Consider the following 13409-nt stretch of genomic DNA (forward strand, 5'->3'; position numbering starts at 1 on the left):
AAAAACTAGATTTAGACAATGGGTCATTTTCTGATGACACAAGTTCCCGAGTTAATGCAAGTGAAAAGTTAAAAGCAGCCTTAGAGCTATATTACGCCCTGCAGAGGTGTTGACGTATGCAAGCATTTAACCCAAAAGGTTCTCTATGTAGTTTTACATGAAGTAATCTCTGCAAATGTTATTGTATATGATGAATTTGATGTGTTTATAAGATAACATGTTATCACCATTAACTTGATTCTTGCATTTCAGAAATACACACATGTCCGGCTAGCTCAGAGGCAAGACCCATTACCTTATTATAAAAGCAAGCTATGGTGGTGTGGAATCCTGCTGATGGGCGTTGGTGAGCTGGGGAACTTTGCTGCTTACGGTTTTGCTCCAGCTACACTTATTGCTCCTTTAGGCTGTGTTTCGGTCATAGGTAAGTAGTATTGCCTTCACTCACTAGCTGTCATGTTGGTTTTATACACTACTGCTGTTAGTCAGAACATATTTAAAGGGGTATTCCAATGACATAGGGTATGCTGTAAATGTATATAGTTGGAGTTCCCTCCTCTGGGACACTCGCCTAGACCTGTCCATCAGTTGCCTGCATAGAGTAACAGCCTATTAGTAAACTGATTATAGTGCCTTTAACTTTTTTTCCTGTATTGTGACTATTTACTCAGTGTGCTCAATAAAATAAATACGGTAAGTGTTTACTACTGTTTGTGCGGCACTAGTTTAGTTATAGTATGTCGCTAATTGTGACTTAGATTAATGACCATATTTTGTTAAAAAAAAGTCGTCACCAGGAAGTTCACTGTTAAACCAGGCCCAACGGAGGGCTAGCTCAGCTGAATGCAATGATACCATTCACTTATCGATCCATACTTTTAATCCATACACAAATTAGCAGTTAAGTGCATAGGAGGTGCAGGCCCAAGTCCCTCTGTGCACCCTTGTCCCTACTGCTTCCTATACAAGCTCCACCCTTTCCATCCTCATTGACAGGGCCAGGGGGGATGACTGTGCAGAAACCTGACCCTGTCCATCAAGTAAAGGGAGGGCTGGCAGAGGAAGCTGCGCAGCATGGGGTAGCAATCAGTTCAAACGCTCTCAGGATTACTATGCATTATAGCGATTTACTTATATGAAAAATAAAAGGACTAAAAAATACAAGCAAAGCTTTAAAACAGTGAGTATTGATTATACTTCACAAATAATACGACTGAGTGGATTATGAGGACACAGCTCTAAAACACAACTCTGCCCTCAGCACGCTGATGTCTAGTCCTGTCAATCAAGAAGTGAAGTTTGCAGCGCACAGGGGTGTTAACACAGTGCTCCAGGGATTCATCCCCACCACCTGGTGCTCCAAAGTGCTCATTTGCATATCAATGAAATGCAGATATTTCTGCTTTTGTTTAACCACAGACAAAAGATAGGTATCATTTTAATCAGCATGTTCAGCTCTACCAGACTGGTTTAATAGGGTTGATCATGCTGACAGAGGCTCTTTAATCAATGCAGAAATCCAAGTAATTCCAAAGAGTTCATTTACTTTATCTTTCAACTGTATATCCATGCTGTATTACTACCATTATTAGTCTCTGTTCACATCTGCATCAGAGGTTCTATGCAGTGTTTCACTGAGTTTCGGATTTGACAGGAAAGAAAACGCTACGTGCAGTGCTACTCCTACAGGTCAAAATCACAGAAACCACATCCAAACCTATGGATCCTGTAAAGATGTAATTTAAGGAAAATATAGTTATTTGAAAATATCATAAGAAAACTAAATAGAAATATAAGTCAAAGTACAACTATTTACATTTAAAGAGGACCTTTCACCTCTCCTGACATGCCTGTTTTAATAGCTTCATGCATTCATCATGTAATAACAATTCTGGAGCATCTATTCTTATGGCTCTATGTTGTGTCATTCCATTATTATTTCAACTATAAGTTATGAATGAATTGCTAGCAGTCTGCAGTAAGGGTACAGAGGGGTGGTAACAAGTTGGGGGGGGGGGGGTGTACCTGCACAGTCTGAAATGACAGCCCTGATTGGATAGGAGTCAGTCTGTGCAGGGACACACCCCCAACTTGTAACCTCCCCTCTGTACCGTTACTGCAGACTGCTAGCAATTCATTCATAACTTCTAGTAGAAATAATAATGGAATGGCACAACAAAGAGCCATAAGAATAGATGCTCCAGAATTGTTATTACATGGGGGAATACATGAAGCTAATAAAACAGGCATTTCAGGAGTGGTGAAAGGCCCTCTTTAACAATTAGACAAGTTATATGAATTTTATGAGAAATGACCAATATTGAGCAATGATAAATTATACTCTTATTGTTTAGTAACATAGTAACATAGTACATAAGGCCGAAAAAAGACATTTGTCCATCCAGTTCGGCCTGTTATCCTGCAAGTTGATCCAGAGGAAGACAAAAAAAAAAACTGTGAGGTAGAAGCCAATTTTCCTCACTTTAGGGGAATAAAAAATTCCTTCCCGACTCCAATCAGGCAATCAGAATAACTCCCTGGATCAACGACCCCTCTCTAGTAGCTATAGCCTGTAATATTATTACACTCCAGAAATACACCCAGGCCCCTCTTGAATTCCTTTATTGTACTCACCATCACCACCTCCTCAGGCAGAGAGTTCCATAGTCTCACTGCTCTTACCGTAAAGAATCCTCTTCTATGTTTGTGTACAAACCTTCTTTCCTCCAGACGCAGAGGATGTCCCCTCGTCACAGTCACAGTCCTGGGGATAAATAGATGATGGGGAGAGATCTCTGTACTGACCCCTGATATATTTATACATAGTAATTAGATCTTCCCTCAGTCGTCTTTTTTCTAAAGTGAATAACCCTAATTTTGATAATCTTCAGGGTACTGTAGTTGCCCCATTCCCAGTTATTACTTTAGTTTCCTCCTCTGGACCCTCTAGTGTTGTTATTAAAAAAGGAATGGCCCTTTAAGCCGATTCACAGATAAAATTACCAAAGCAATATCTCTGAGATGTGACATTTAGATACAGGAAGAGCGTTCTCAGGCCTTTTGGCCTTATCGGTTTAATGCACATTGCTGTCAGAGATTAGGCTTGAGCTGAGATAACAGATCATTTAGAAGTAAATGTCATGTTTGTTTTCCCCCTTGGCCTTCAATAAACTAGAATTCAGGCTCCAAGCAGAACACCCTGCCCTGTACCAGCAAAAAGATGCAGATATAAAACCTAAAGAAACCGTAACGTAATAATTACATATCACTTATTATACCATGCGGAGACTAATCTAGAGCAGGGGCCCCCTTTCTGTGTTTATCTTCTGTGCACAACTGATGTGATCTGCTGTTACTTTTTTGACTATAAGACTTTAGATTTATTCGGTACTATGTGCATCTAATGCATTTTTCATACTGATGTGAAGGTTTCCGTTTTTCATCAATACCAGTGAATCTTAAGAGACAGGCCCTATTGACTTGAATTATATTTTTTATGCCAAGATTGGCGCTGAAGGCTGTTCTTTTCTTGCAGTCTAAAAATACCATAAAACCTAGGGTTCTCGTAGATAGGCAGCAAATATGATGATGGTTGTCTTTACTGTTCTGCATTACTTGCTCTTCAACTCAACTGAAAGGACATGTATGAAGAATCCACCTTGCCTCCATTAATCCCAGTATAATCAATGGGGAGATTTATCAAACTGGTGTAAAGTAGAACTGACCTAGTTGCCCTTAGCAACCAATCAGATTCCACCTTTTATTTTCCAAGGGAGCTGTGGAAAATGAAGATGGAATCTGATTGGTTTGCTATGGGCGACTAAGCCAGTTCTCATTTACATCTGTTTGATAAATCTCCTCAAATATCTTCTAGCTAAAACAGCCTGTTTCTAAAACCACGTTCACACCTGAATTCCCACTGCAGAACAGCTCAGGAAATCTGCAACAAGCCTGATCCGGCACAAAAGACCAGATTCGGTGACCATTGACTTAAAATGGTTTGAGTGCCAGATCCCTGACGGATCTCAAAACTGTACAGCAAAAACGCTGATGTGAAAGTAGCCTTATTCATGTTTCTATTGTATTACATTTTGATTTGTCTGGGGAGATATATGTTTAATGTCCATACATGCCTCAGTGAGTGTAACTTGGGATACTGGATATTTATCATGTCTGCTTATAGTAAGCCAACTATCTTTATTACAGGAAGTGCAGTCATCTCAATTTTCTTCTTGAAGGAATCTTTGAGGGCATCGGATATAATAGGTAAGAATTAATGTTTGCCAATACATATGTGTAACACCCCCAGAGTGGTGTTACCACTCCTGCACCCTGCTTAAATCTCTAGTGGGCTAGTGTCATGGTCATTTATGGATGTACCAGACATTAAGCCCGTTACAATAACGGGCGCTAAAACAGTAAGTAGTGCATAAACATTAGTAGGAACAGTCTATATTAAATGGCAAGGGAACTTGACCACACTGACTGGTGGCTGAGACTGGTGGCTGCGGCTTGTGGCTGAGACTGCTGGCACTGAGTGCTGGCTGTGGCTGAGACTGCTGGCACTGAGTGCTGGCTGTGGCTGAGACTGCTGGCACTGAGTGCTGGCTGTGGCTGAGACTGCTGGCACTGAGTGCAGGCTGTGGCTGAGACTGCTGGCACTGAGTGCTGGCTGTGGCTGAGACTGCTGGCAGTTGGCACTGAGTGCTGGCTGTGGCTGAGACTGCTGACTGCGCTGTGGCTGAGACTGCTGGCACTGACTGGTGGCTGTGGCTGAGACTGCTGGCTGCGGCTTGTGGCTGAGACTGCTGGCACTGAGTGCTGCCTGTGGCTGAGACTGCTGGCACTGACTGGTGGCTGTGGCTGGTGGCACTGACTGATGGTTGAGATGGCTGGCACTGACTAGTGGCTGACACTGCTGGCACTATGACTGGCACTGACTGCTGCGTGCTGAGACTGGTGAGTCAGACTGCTGACAGGGGCTCCTCTCTATATGGCTGATAGTGCTGTGACTAACGAACAGAAATGGCGTCTGGGACTGACGAACAGAAAAGGTGGTGCTCCGACCGGCTTGCTGGCACGCTGGTGTGAGCGGTGCGGGGGGCGTGTTATTATTAGGGTTATTCCTGCAGTAAAGAAATCTTTTGCAAGAGGTAGTTGTGCAGTGTGTGTGTGTGTGTGTGTGTGTGTATATATAACACTCTTTTTATGAGGCAAGGTAACCAAAAAATGGCTGTTTTTTATTATTTGTTTTTTAACAATGTCCCACCTGACAGAGTAGATGTGAAATTTTTATAGAGCAGTTCGTAACGATGCGGCGATACCTAATAAGTCTATTTTTTTTATTTTATTTGGATTTACACAAAAAATAATTGAAAAAAATCATGTTTTTGTGTTTCCATTTTCTGAAAGCCATATTTTTTAATTTTTTGGGAGAAAGATGATGGTTTGATTGGTACAATTTTTGGGCACATATGAATTTTTGATCGCTTGGTATTTTTGGGCACAATTTTTATTTATTTTTTTTACGGCGTTCACCAGACGGGTTGGATCACATACGATTTTTATAGAGTAGGTTTTGGCGATGCCTAATATGTGCATTTTTTTTTTTTTTTTTTACACAATAAAAGCATTTTTGAAAAAAAAATAACATGTTTTTGTGTTCCATTTTCTGAAAGCCATATTTTTTTTTTTTTTTGGGCGATTGTCCTTAGGTAGGGTCTAATTTTTTTTCCGGGATGAGATGACGGTTTGATTGGTACCATTATGGGGCACACATGACTTTTTGATTGCTTGGTATTACACTTTTTGTGATGTAAGTTGACAAAAATAGATTTTTTGGGCACATTTTTTTTTTTATGGTGTTTACCACATGGGTTGGATCACATGCTATTTTTATAGAGCAGGTCGTTACAATAAAAGCATTGAAAAAAAAATCATGTTTTTGTGTCTCCATTTTCTGGAAGCCATGTTTATTTATTTTTTGGACGATTGGCTTATGTAGGGCCTCATTTTTTGTGGGATGAGGTCACGGTTTGGTTGGTGCTAATTTTGGATACATATGACTTTTTTTTATCACTTTTTATATCATTTTTTGGTGGGCAAAATTGCAATTCCATCAACATTATCCTTTTATAGATCAGGTCCTACGGACACGGCGATACCAAACATGTTTAATGTTTTTTTTTTTGTTTTTGTTACATTTTTAACCAAATATGTGTGGATATAGGAAGGTTTTTTAATTTTCTTTTAAGCAGGAGCCTGATCAAGCTTAGATATACCATGGCAAGCCGGATGTCTGTGAAGGCTTTCGGTTGCCATGGTTAACCATCGGGACGGCCTGTCACAGGCGCAGCGGCACGATAGGGGAGGGAGGGAGCTCCCTCCCTCAGTTTACCTTTCAAGCATCAGCCGCTGCCACAGCAGATCAGCGGCCCGATGGTTAGCCCCTCCATACAGTGGTCCCCTAAGGACCGCGGCATGGAAGGGGCTAAATGGCCGGAATCGGTGCCAGCACCGATGTCAGCCGTTTTAAGCAGAGTGAGCTATGCATCTCTTCACACGCCCACTCATCAGGATCTTCGCTGCACAGACTTCTGGGAATTGAAGGCGGCGTATGCGCACTGGCTGCTTCTCGCGCTACACTGCTGGTGAGCCGAGAGAGGAGTGGACGGCGGAGGGGGGGAGCTGTGGCCTGCCTATAGGGTCTCGTGGTATCAATGGGCAGTCAGGCTGCTGACACCCTGCAGGGGAACTTGTGTGGGGGAATTTGTGTGGAGCGCTGTGTCCTGATTGGACGCCCCACCACGCATGCCAGTGCATAACTGGTGACACACATACGGACGACAGCGCACTCAGACAGGGGATTTTATATATGTAGGATTTCCAGGTCTGTACAATGTGCATTCATAATCTTGTTACGTAACTGTTCAAGTGTAATGTGCCTTGTTCACCAGCAGGTGGCAGCAAAAATGGCATGAGCTACAGGTACATAGAGTGGAACCTTCTTTCCATTCTATCCCCCCCTCCCCACTTCCGTGTGGTGTGGTGGGGGCGTGTCCCACTTGCTGCAAGGATGGAGGAGGTCTAGTTTAGAGTTAGTTTAGTTTACCCCCTTCCAAGGGAGGGTGTGCAGCAGGTTCACAGGTTCACGTCCTTGCTGGACAAGCCCTGTCTGGATCAGCTAGAGCACCTTCAGCTCTGCTGGACACAGAGGCCAAAGCCTGAAGCCTCAGAAGCCAGGAGAAGAAAGTTTTCACCTGGAAAAGTCTAGAGTCAGACTACAAGAGAGAAGTTGCAGCACCCAGAGGAAGAAAAGTTATGCAGCTACCCTGTTAGTACAGCAGAGTCAGAAGAGCAACAGATGTAGCAGAGAGGAGTTTGCCTGTCGCAGTTAATGCTAAAGTCTGCTGGAACCAAGACAAAGCCTGAAACTGTTTGAAGAAACGTTTACTGAAAGTAAAGCTGTTATCAACTTCATCACAAGGTCTGGACTCAAATTATTTCATCATCCCCTTCATCAACAACCCCCCATTTTTCATTGCTTCGGAGCCAATGCCTAGGGTCTACTGTATCCATGTAGGAGCACAGTGACACGTGCATCAACATTAAGGGACTTTATAGGCTTACCCTACACCCCTCTGGCATTCCTACACCTGGGTACCATCTACTACATCACTAAAGGGCCCTGTGCCTTGGTTGCTTCATTGCAACTGGCGTCACGAAAAACAACAAATCTTTCCTCTTAAAGGGCCCTGGGGAGGCGCCTACTGCATATGCATATAGTTTATGTAATTCTGAATGGTGATACTGATTATTCCTGAATTCTGCTGCAACACACAACATGGCTGCCACCCTACATGTAGGTTAAACTTGCATGTTTTTGGTGCCCCAAGCCATATGGAGGACAGTAAGTGAACACAATCCTTAGGCTCTGTGTTTTTGACAGCAGCACAGCTCTTTCCTTTGAAACATCAGGAGGATTAGTTGGGATCCATTGGAAGATAGGGTTTGTAGCTTTTTTCTTTATGGTCATGGCTCCATGAGGAAGAGAATCCAGGACTGTACTGTGACTGAGGTTTACAATTTTAGAAATTACTTTACCTTTTGGTAAAGACACTGTTTGTTATATTCATATTATTTACTTTTATAATATGATAGTAAGATGCGCCCTCCCTCCAAAAAAAAGCAAAAAGTAAAAAAAAAAATTGCAAATATTCTATACTGTGATGGCTGGGTAATTAGCCAAGATTGTCAGAATTATCGCTCCCACAGATGAAACTTTACGCATATTTGTGAAAGGGAAATCTGTACACCTGCAGCCACATCTTTCATAGGAAGATGAATTCACCAGCACACCTCTTCACCAGCCAATTTGTCACCCTTTAAGCCACATTCACACATTCATGTCCGTGCTCAAATCCGTGAGAAGGTAGTCAGTGATACATCCGTGAAGCTGTCCGTGATGGATCCGTGTTGGGTTTGTGTGTCCGCTTTTTGTTGTCCGTGTGCCATCCGTGTTTCACTGACACTGAACAGCTAAAAAATTATTTTCAAAGCATCTCTTCCTAATGATCCGTGAAACACAGACGGTATCTGTGTTGCATCCGTGCTTTCACGGACACATAGACTATAATGGGGCATGAGTGGATCCGTGAACATGGACAAAATAGAGCAAGCATCCATGCTAAAACACCGACGCACGGACCGTGCTAAAACACTGATGTCTGAATACACACATTAAAAATTAATGGGGACGTGTGCTGTCCGTGAACACTGATGTGTGAATGAGGCTTTACTTTGAAAAGAGTTCCTGGGCGGCCAGAATTTGAAAAGAGAGATCTGTTGCGAAAATATGTGGCTTTTCATCAACGTAATAATTATGCCTGCAATTTAAAAGTCTGCGGCATGCTCATATTCTGTGCTGATTCTTCCTTCCATGTGCGGATGGAGTTTTCAAAACTGATTTCATGTGCACTGTGCTGTAAATTGCCACCACAACATAATTTTTTGTAAAATATTGAACATTCTGTAGATTTTTCCCACTACATATGGATGAGATTTTTGCAAAATACTGAGGAAGTAATTCAGAACAGTGAGCTACATTTACTGATGTGAATGCACCTAGACCTTGTAAAATGTGTCAAAATTTGGCTCAAATTGTTCACAATTTGGGGGATGAAGAAAATCCACTGCAACTAGGTCACCTAGAGAGAGGGAATGACTTAGCTGGAAGGGGCATGGCTTAGAGTCTTAGGGACTGTAACATTTCGTACCAAAGTTGTGCCAAAATTTAGAGATTTATCACACGGGAAATTTTTTGGAGTCCATTTTCTTGGTTTGCGTTGCCATAATGTGTGCCAAAGTTATCAAATGTCATACATTGTTTCATATAATTTGGCACAGCTTTAAAAATACCGCTTTTGTCTAGATGTTACTACTGTTTTTTTACACCCCACTACTGGATGAGATTACGACAGTTTTTTGCACTTTTAAAATAATTGGCAAAATAAAATCACAAAATGTCGCACATTTTTGAGCAGACATGGCATTCACCAAAATTTGCAGTTCATCTGCAGAAAATCTGTGTTTAGGACTGATAAATTTCCCTAAAATTCTGTTGCAAAGTAAGCCAAGTAATAGGTGGTATAACATTAGACAAAAGTTGTCTATCCTGCAGCGGAACCACTGGGAAAAATGTGGTGGCGGTCTATGTTTACAATGTCTACAGAATTAATACATTTGCTCCATTGTATTTTTAAAATGACCAATGCGACCCTGACCATGTAATCACGTGTTTATTATTTTAGAATTTGCAAGAAATTCCCTTACAGAGCAGATTATGGGCTGATGTAGTCGTGAGGTGACTCAGCTCGTAGCTGGCTTTCAATTTAAAACTGTCATCAAAATGTCGATTAATAGAAAGCAAATTGTATTCCAATTAGTTCAGTATTTACAGGCAGCATCTTGTTGCTCAGAACATCTCTGCCAGTGGAGATTTCTGGCTAGGTCAATACTAAATTCACTGTGGACAACTGTAACAATAATGACCTCTACAGGATACAGAGGAGCTTCATGTAAAATACAGATAAATGTATTCATATGTTAATCTAATATATAAAGCTGAGTGTATGTGTGTCCGCTAAAGGAATCCGCACCGTCGCATTTACAATCACGTAATTTGGCACACAGGTACATCAGGTGCCCGGGTCTCAGCTCTCTAGCACGTACTGTTCCTGAGATATTCCCCAAAAATGCAAAAATGGCACCATCACATGACTTACATTAGCCAATAGAAGCCTGCAGGTCTTTCTCCTCATATCCCAACTGCCATACACATGATCACATGACCCTTATTAGCCAATAGAGGCTCCTAGGCTCTTAGTCTCCACATGCACACAGTTTTACTCAAGGTTTCCATAACAACCCAGCCATTTTTCTTCACTGCTGTAGATCCACTTTAAAGGGCCAGGGCTCTGTGGATGACACTGTTAAGGGAGCAGAGCGCTGTAAATGTCACAGTTAATGGGGCAGGCTGCTGTGGAGGTCACAGTTAAGGGGACAGTCCGCTATGGACGTCAGTATTAAGGGGCAGATTGCGTTAGAGGCCACTGTTAAGAGGGTGGGGTGTTGTGGAAATCACTGTTAAGGAGATGGGGTACTGTGGAGGTCACTAATAAAGGGGCAGCCGCTGTGGAGGTCACTGTTAAAGGCGCGGGCCGTTGTGCAGGTTACTGTTAAGGGGGCGGGATGCTGTGGAGGTCACTGTTAAAGGGGCAGGCACTGTGGAGGTCTCTGTTAAGGGGCAGGGAACAGTGGAGGTCACAGTTAAGGGGACGGTCAGCTATAGAGGTCAGTGTTAATGGGCGGGGTGCCATAGAGGTCACTGTTAAGGGGCGGGGTTTTGTGGGGGGGGGGTCACATTTTAAGGGAAAGGAGTTCTGTGGAGGCCCCCGGTAAGGGGGCGAGTTATTGTGGAAATCACTGTTAACGAGACCGGGTACTGTGGAGGTCACAAATAAAGGGCCAGCCACTGTGGAGGTCACTATTAAAAGGGGCAAACGCTGTGGAGGTTACTGTTAAGGGGGCGTGTTATTGTGGAAATCACAGTTAAAAAGACGTGGTACTGTGGAGGTCACTAATAAAGGAGCAGCCGCTGTGGAGGTCACTGTTAAAGGGGGGGGCGCTGTCCTGGATGTTATTGTTAAGGGGGCAGGTCACTGTGGAGGTCGCTGTTAAGGGAGGAGGGGGACTGTGAAGGCCACTATTAAAGGTACAGCGAGGTACTGTGAGGTCGCTGTTAAGGGAGGAGGGGGACTGTGAAGGCCACTATTAAAGGTACAGCGAGGTACTGTGAGGTCACTGTTAAGGGAGCGGAGTACAGTGGAGGTCACTGTTAGGCTACTTTCACACTAGCATTTTTGCTGGATCCGGCAGGGCTCAGCAAAAACGCTTCTGTTACTGATAATACAACCGTCTGCATTCGTTATGAACCAACACGGATCATCCTAAACTCTATTGAAAGTCAATGGGGACAGATCCGTTTTCTATTGTGTCAGAGAAAACATTGTGTCAGATCCGTCCCCATTGACTTACATCGTGGGTCATGACGGATCCTTCTTAATACCGCATCCCATGATAGAAAGAAAACCACAGCATGTTTCGGTTTGCTCTCCGGTATGAGAACACAACCAAACTGAACAGAATGCATTTTGGAGCATTTCGTTCTGTTCAGTTACGTTTTCTCCCCAATGAATGGGGACAAAACGAAAGAGTTTTTTTCCGGTATTGAGACCCTATGACGGATCTCAATACTGGAAAATAGAAACGCTAGTGTGAAAGTAGCCTTAAAGGGGCAGTCGCTGTGGAGGTCTCTGTTAAGGGGTCGGGAATGGTGGAGGTCACAGTTAAGGGGACTGTAACCTATGGTCAGTGTTAGAGGCGGGTGCTGTAGAGGTCACTGTTAAGGGGGGCGGGCCCCTGTGGAGGTGGGCTGCTGAGGAGGTCCCATATTAAGGAAGTGGTGCACTGTGGGGGTTGGGTCAGTGTTAAGGGGTGGGAGGCTGTGGAGGTCACTGTTAAGGGGGCGGGGTGCTGTAGAGGTCACTGTTATAGGGGCTACTGTAGATTTATTTTAACGACACACAAACATTAAATGAAATATATGAAATATACCTGTGCTAAGCCGGGTCCTTCTGCTAGTATAGGACTATAAAGTCACATTATTATGACCTTCCTACTTTCGATGTCGGCAGTGTGTAGGTAATGAAGGAAGTCACGTGTGGTGAGCAGGCTTGGTGGATATCTTAAGAAGTGCAATAGACTGTCTGCACACATATCCATCATGGTAAAAGGGGCGATTTATCAGAGTTATAAAAATGGATGATTATTGGCTTTCGGGCCATGGGTGGCAGTATTTCTAAGACTACGGACTGGCACGCTACATATTCTAAAGTTCTACTTTATAACGGCACAACTTAATATTGCATACAATGTAGTGGGAAGCTGGAAAAAAAAAATCTATATTGGGTGAAATTGGAAAAAAACACCAATTCGACCACAGTTTTTGGTTTTGTTTTGTTTCTGCTCTTAGAATGAAGCAGCTCACCCCCAAAAAGAACCAGACGTGTGTCTAAAACAACAGTTTAGCGAATCCTACTGCGTATGGGGCTTCCGAAGCAGATGGATGGTCACTGCACCTCTGCTAACTACTCAAAAGCACTCTGCAAGGAAATTTACCAGTACCTTTCACAAATGTAATACGGTCACAGCTAGAAGAACGTTGTGAATAAGCAAAACTTCAATAATTTATTGGATATGCACTAAAATAGGGAAAGGTGTGAAGGTCCCTAAATAAACATACAAACATAAATATGTGCTAGGTCACTGGACATTCATGAGATGCAGCTAGACCCCACCAGTACCTATGGCTGTGTTATCCGGTGTGAAAACAGTCTCCTCCATTGGTACAGTTGCCACCCATGGCCTTGAAAAAAAGGCATACCAAAAGGGCAATATCTGAGGCTACGCAGAAACTGCTCGAGGCTCACAGACTACCAGGTGGCAACGAGGGACCTCCAAGTCGGTTTGAAAAGAGGGGTTATGCACGACAGGTCCTCAAGAGCGCATACCAACATTCGCTTAGCAGCAAACCGTCATACACTGTTGAAGCCACGGGCTAGGAGAGGACGAATCAAGTCTGTATTATTGCCATTTCTTATGAGGCACATAATAGTGTTCGAGATGTTCTCACCCAATTTTGGGGTATTCTTCAATCATACCCTGATGTGGGACACCTTGTGGGTACTACCCCCACTATCACATTCCGCCGGGGCCGCAATTTGAAAAGATAGGCTGGTTCACAGTTTTTTACAAACCCCACAGCCAGCCACGTGGCTTGACCGGCAACC

General features: G+C 43.2%; 1 protein-coding gene across 1 annotated transcript in view; it reads left to right on the top strand.

Moving 5' to 3' along the window:
* Positions 1–225: 225 nt before the first annotated feature.
* The window catches only part of NIPAL2 (NIPA like domain containing 2), a gene marked incomplete at its 5' end in the record, with an annotated part of 81447 nt that continues 68263 nt past the window's right edge, over positions 226–13409 (top strand). Inside the window, 2 exons of the mRNA XM_040433856.1 lie at positions 226–424; positions 4207–4266. Of these exons, the coding sequence (XP_040289790.1) occupies positions 226–424; positions 4207–4266 (259 nt within the window). The remainder of the gene's footprint in view (positions 425–4206; positions 4267–13409) is intronic.

The sequence above is a fragment of the Bufo bufo genome, chromosome 5 (genome assembly GCF_905171765.1).
Source record: "Bufo bufo chromosome 5, aBufBuf1.1, whole genome shotgun sequence".
NCBI lineage: Eukaryota > Metazoa > Chordata > Amphibia > Anura > Bufonidae > Bufo > Bufo bufo.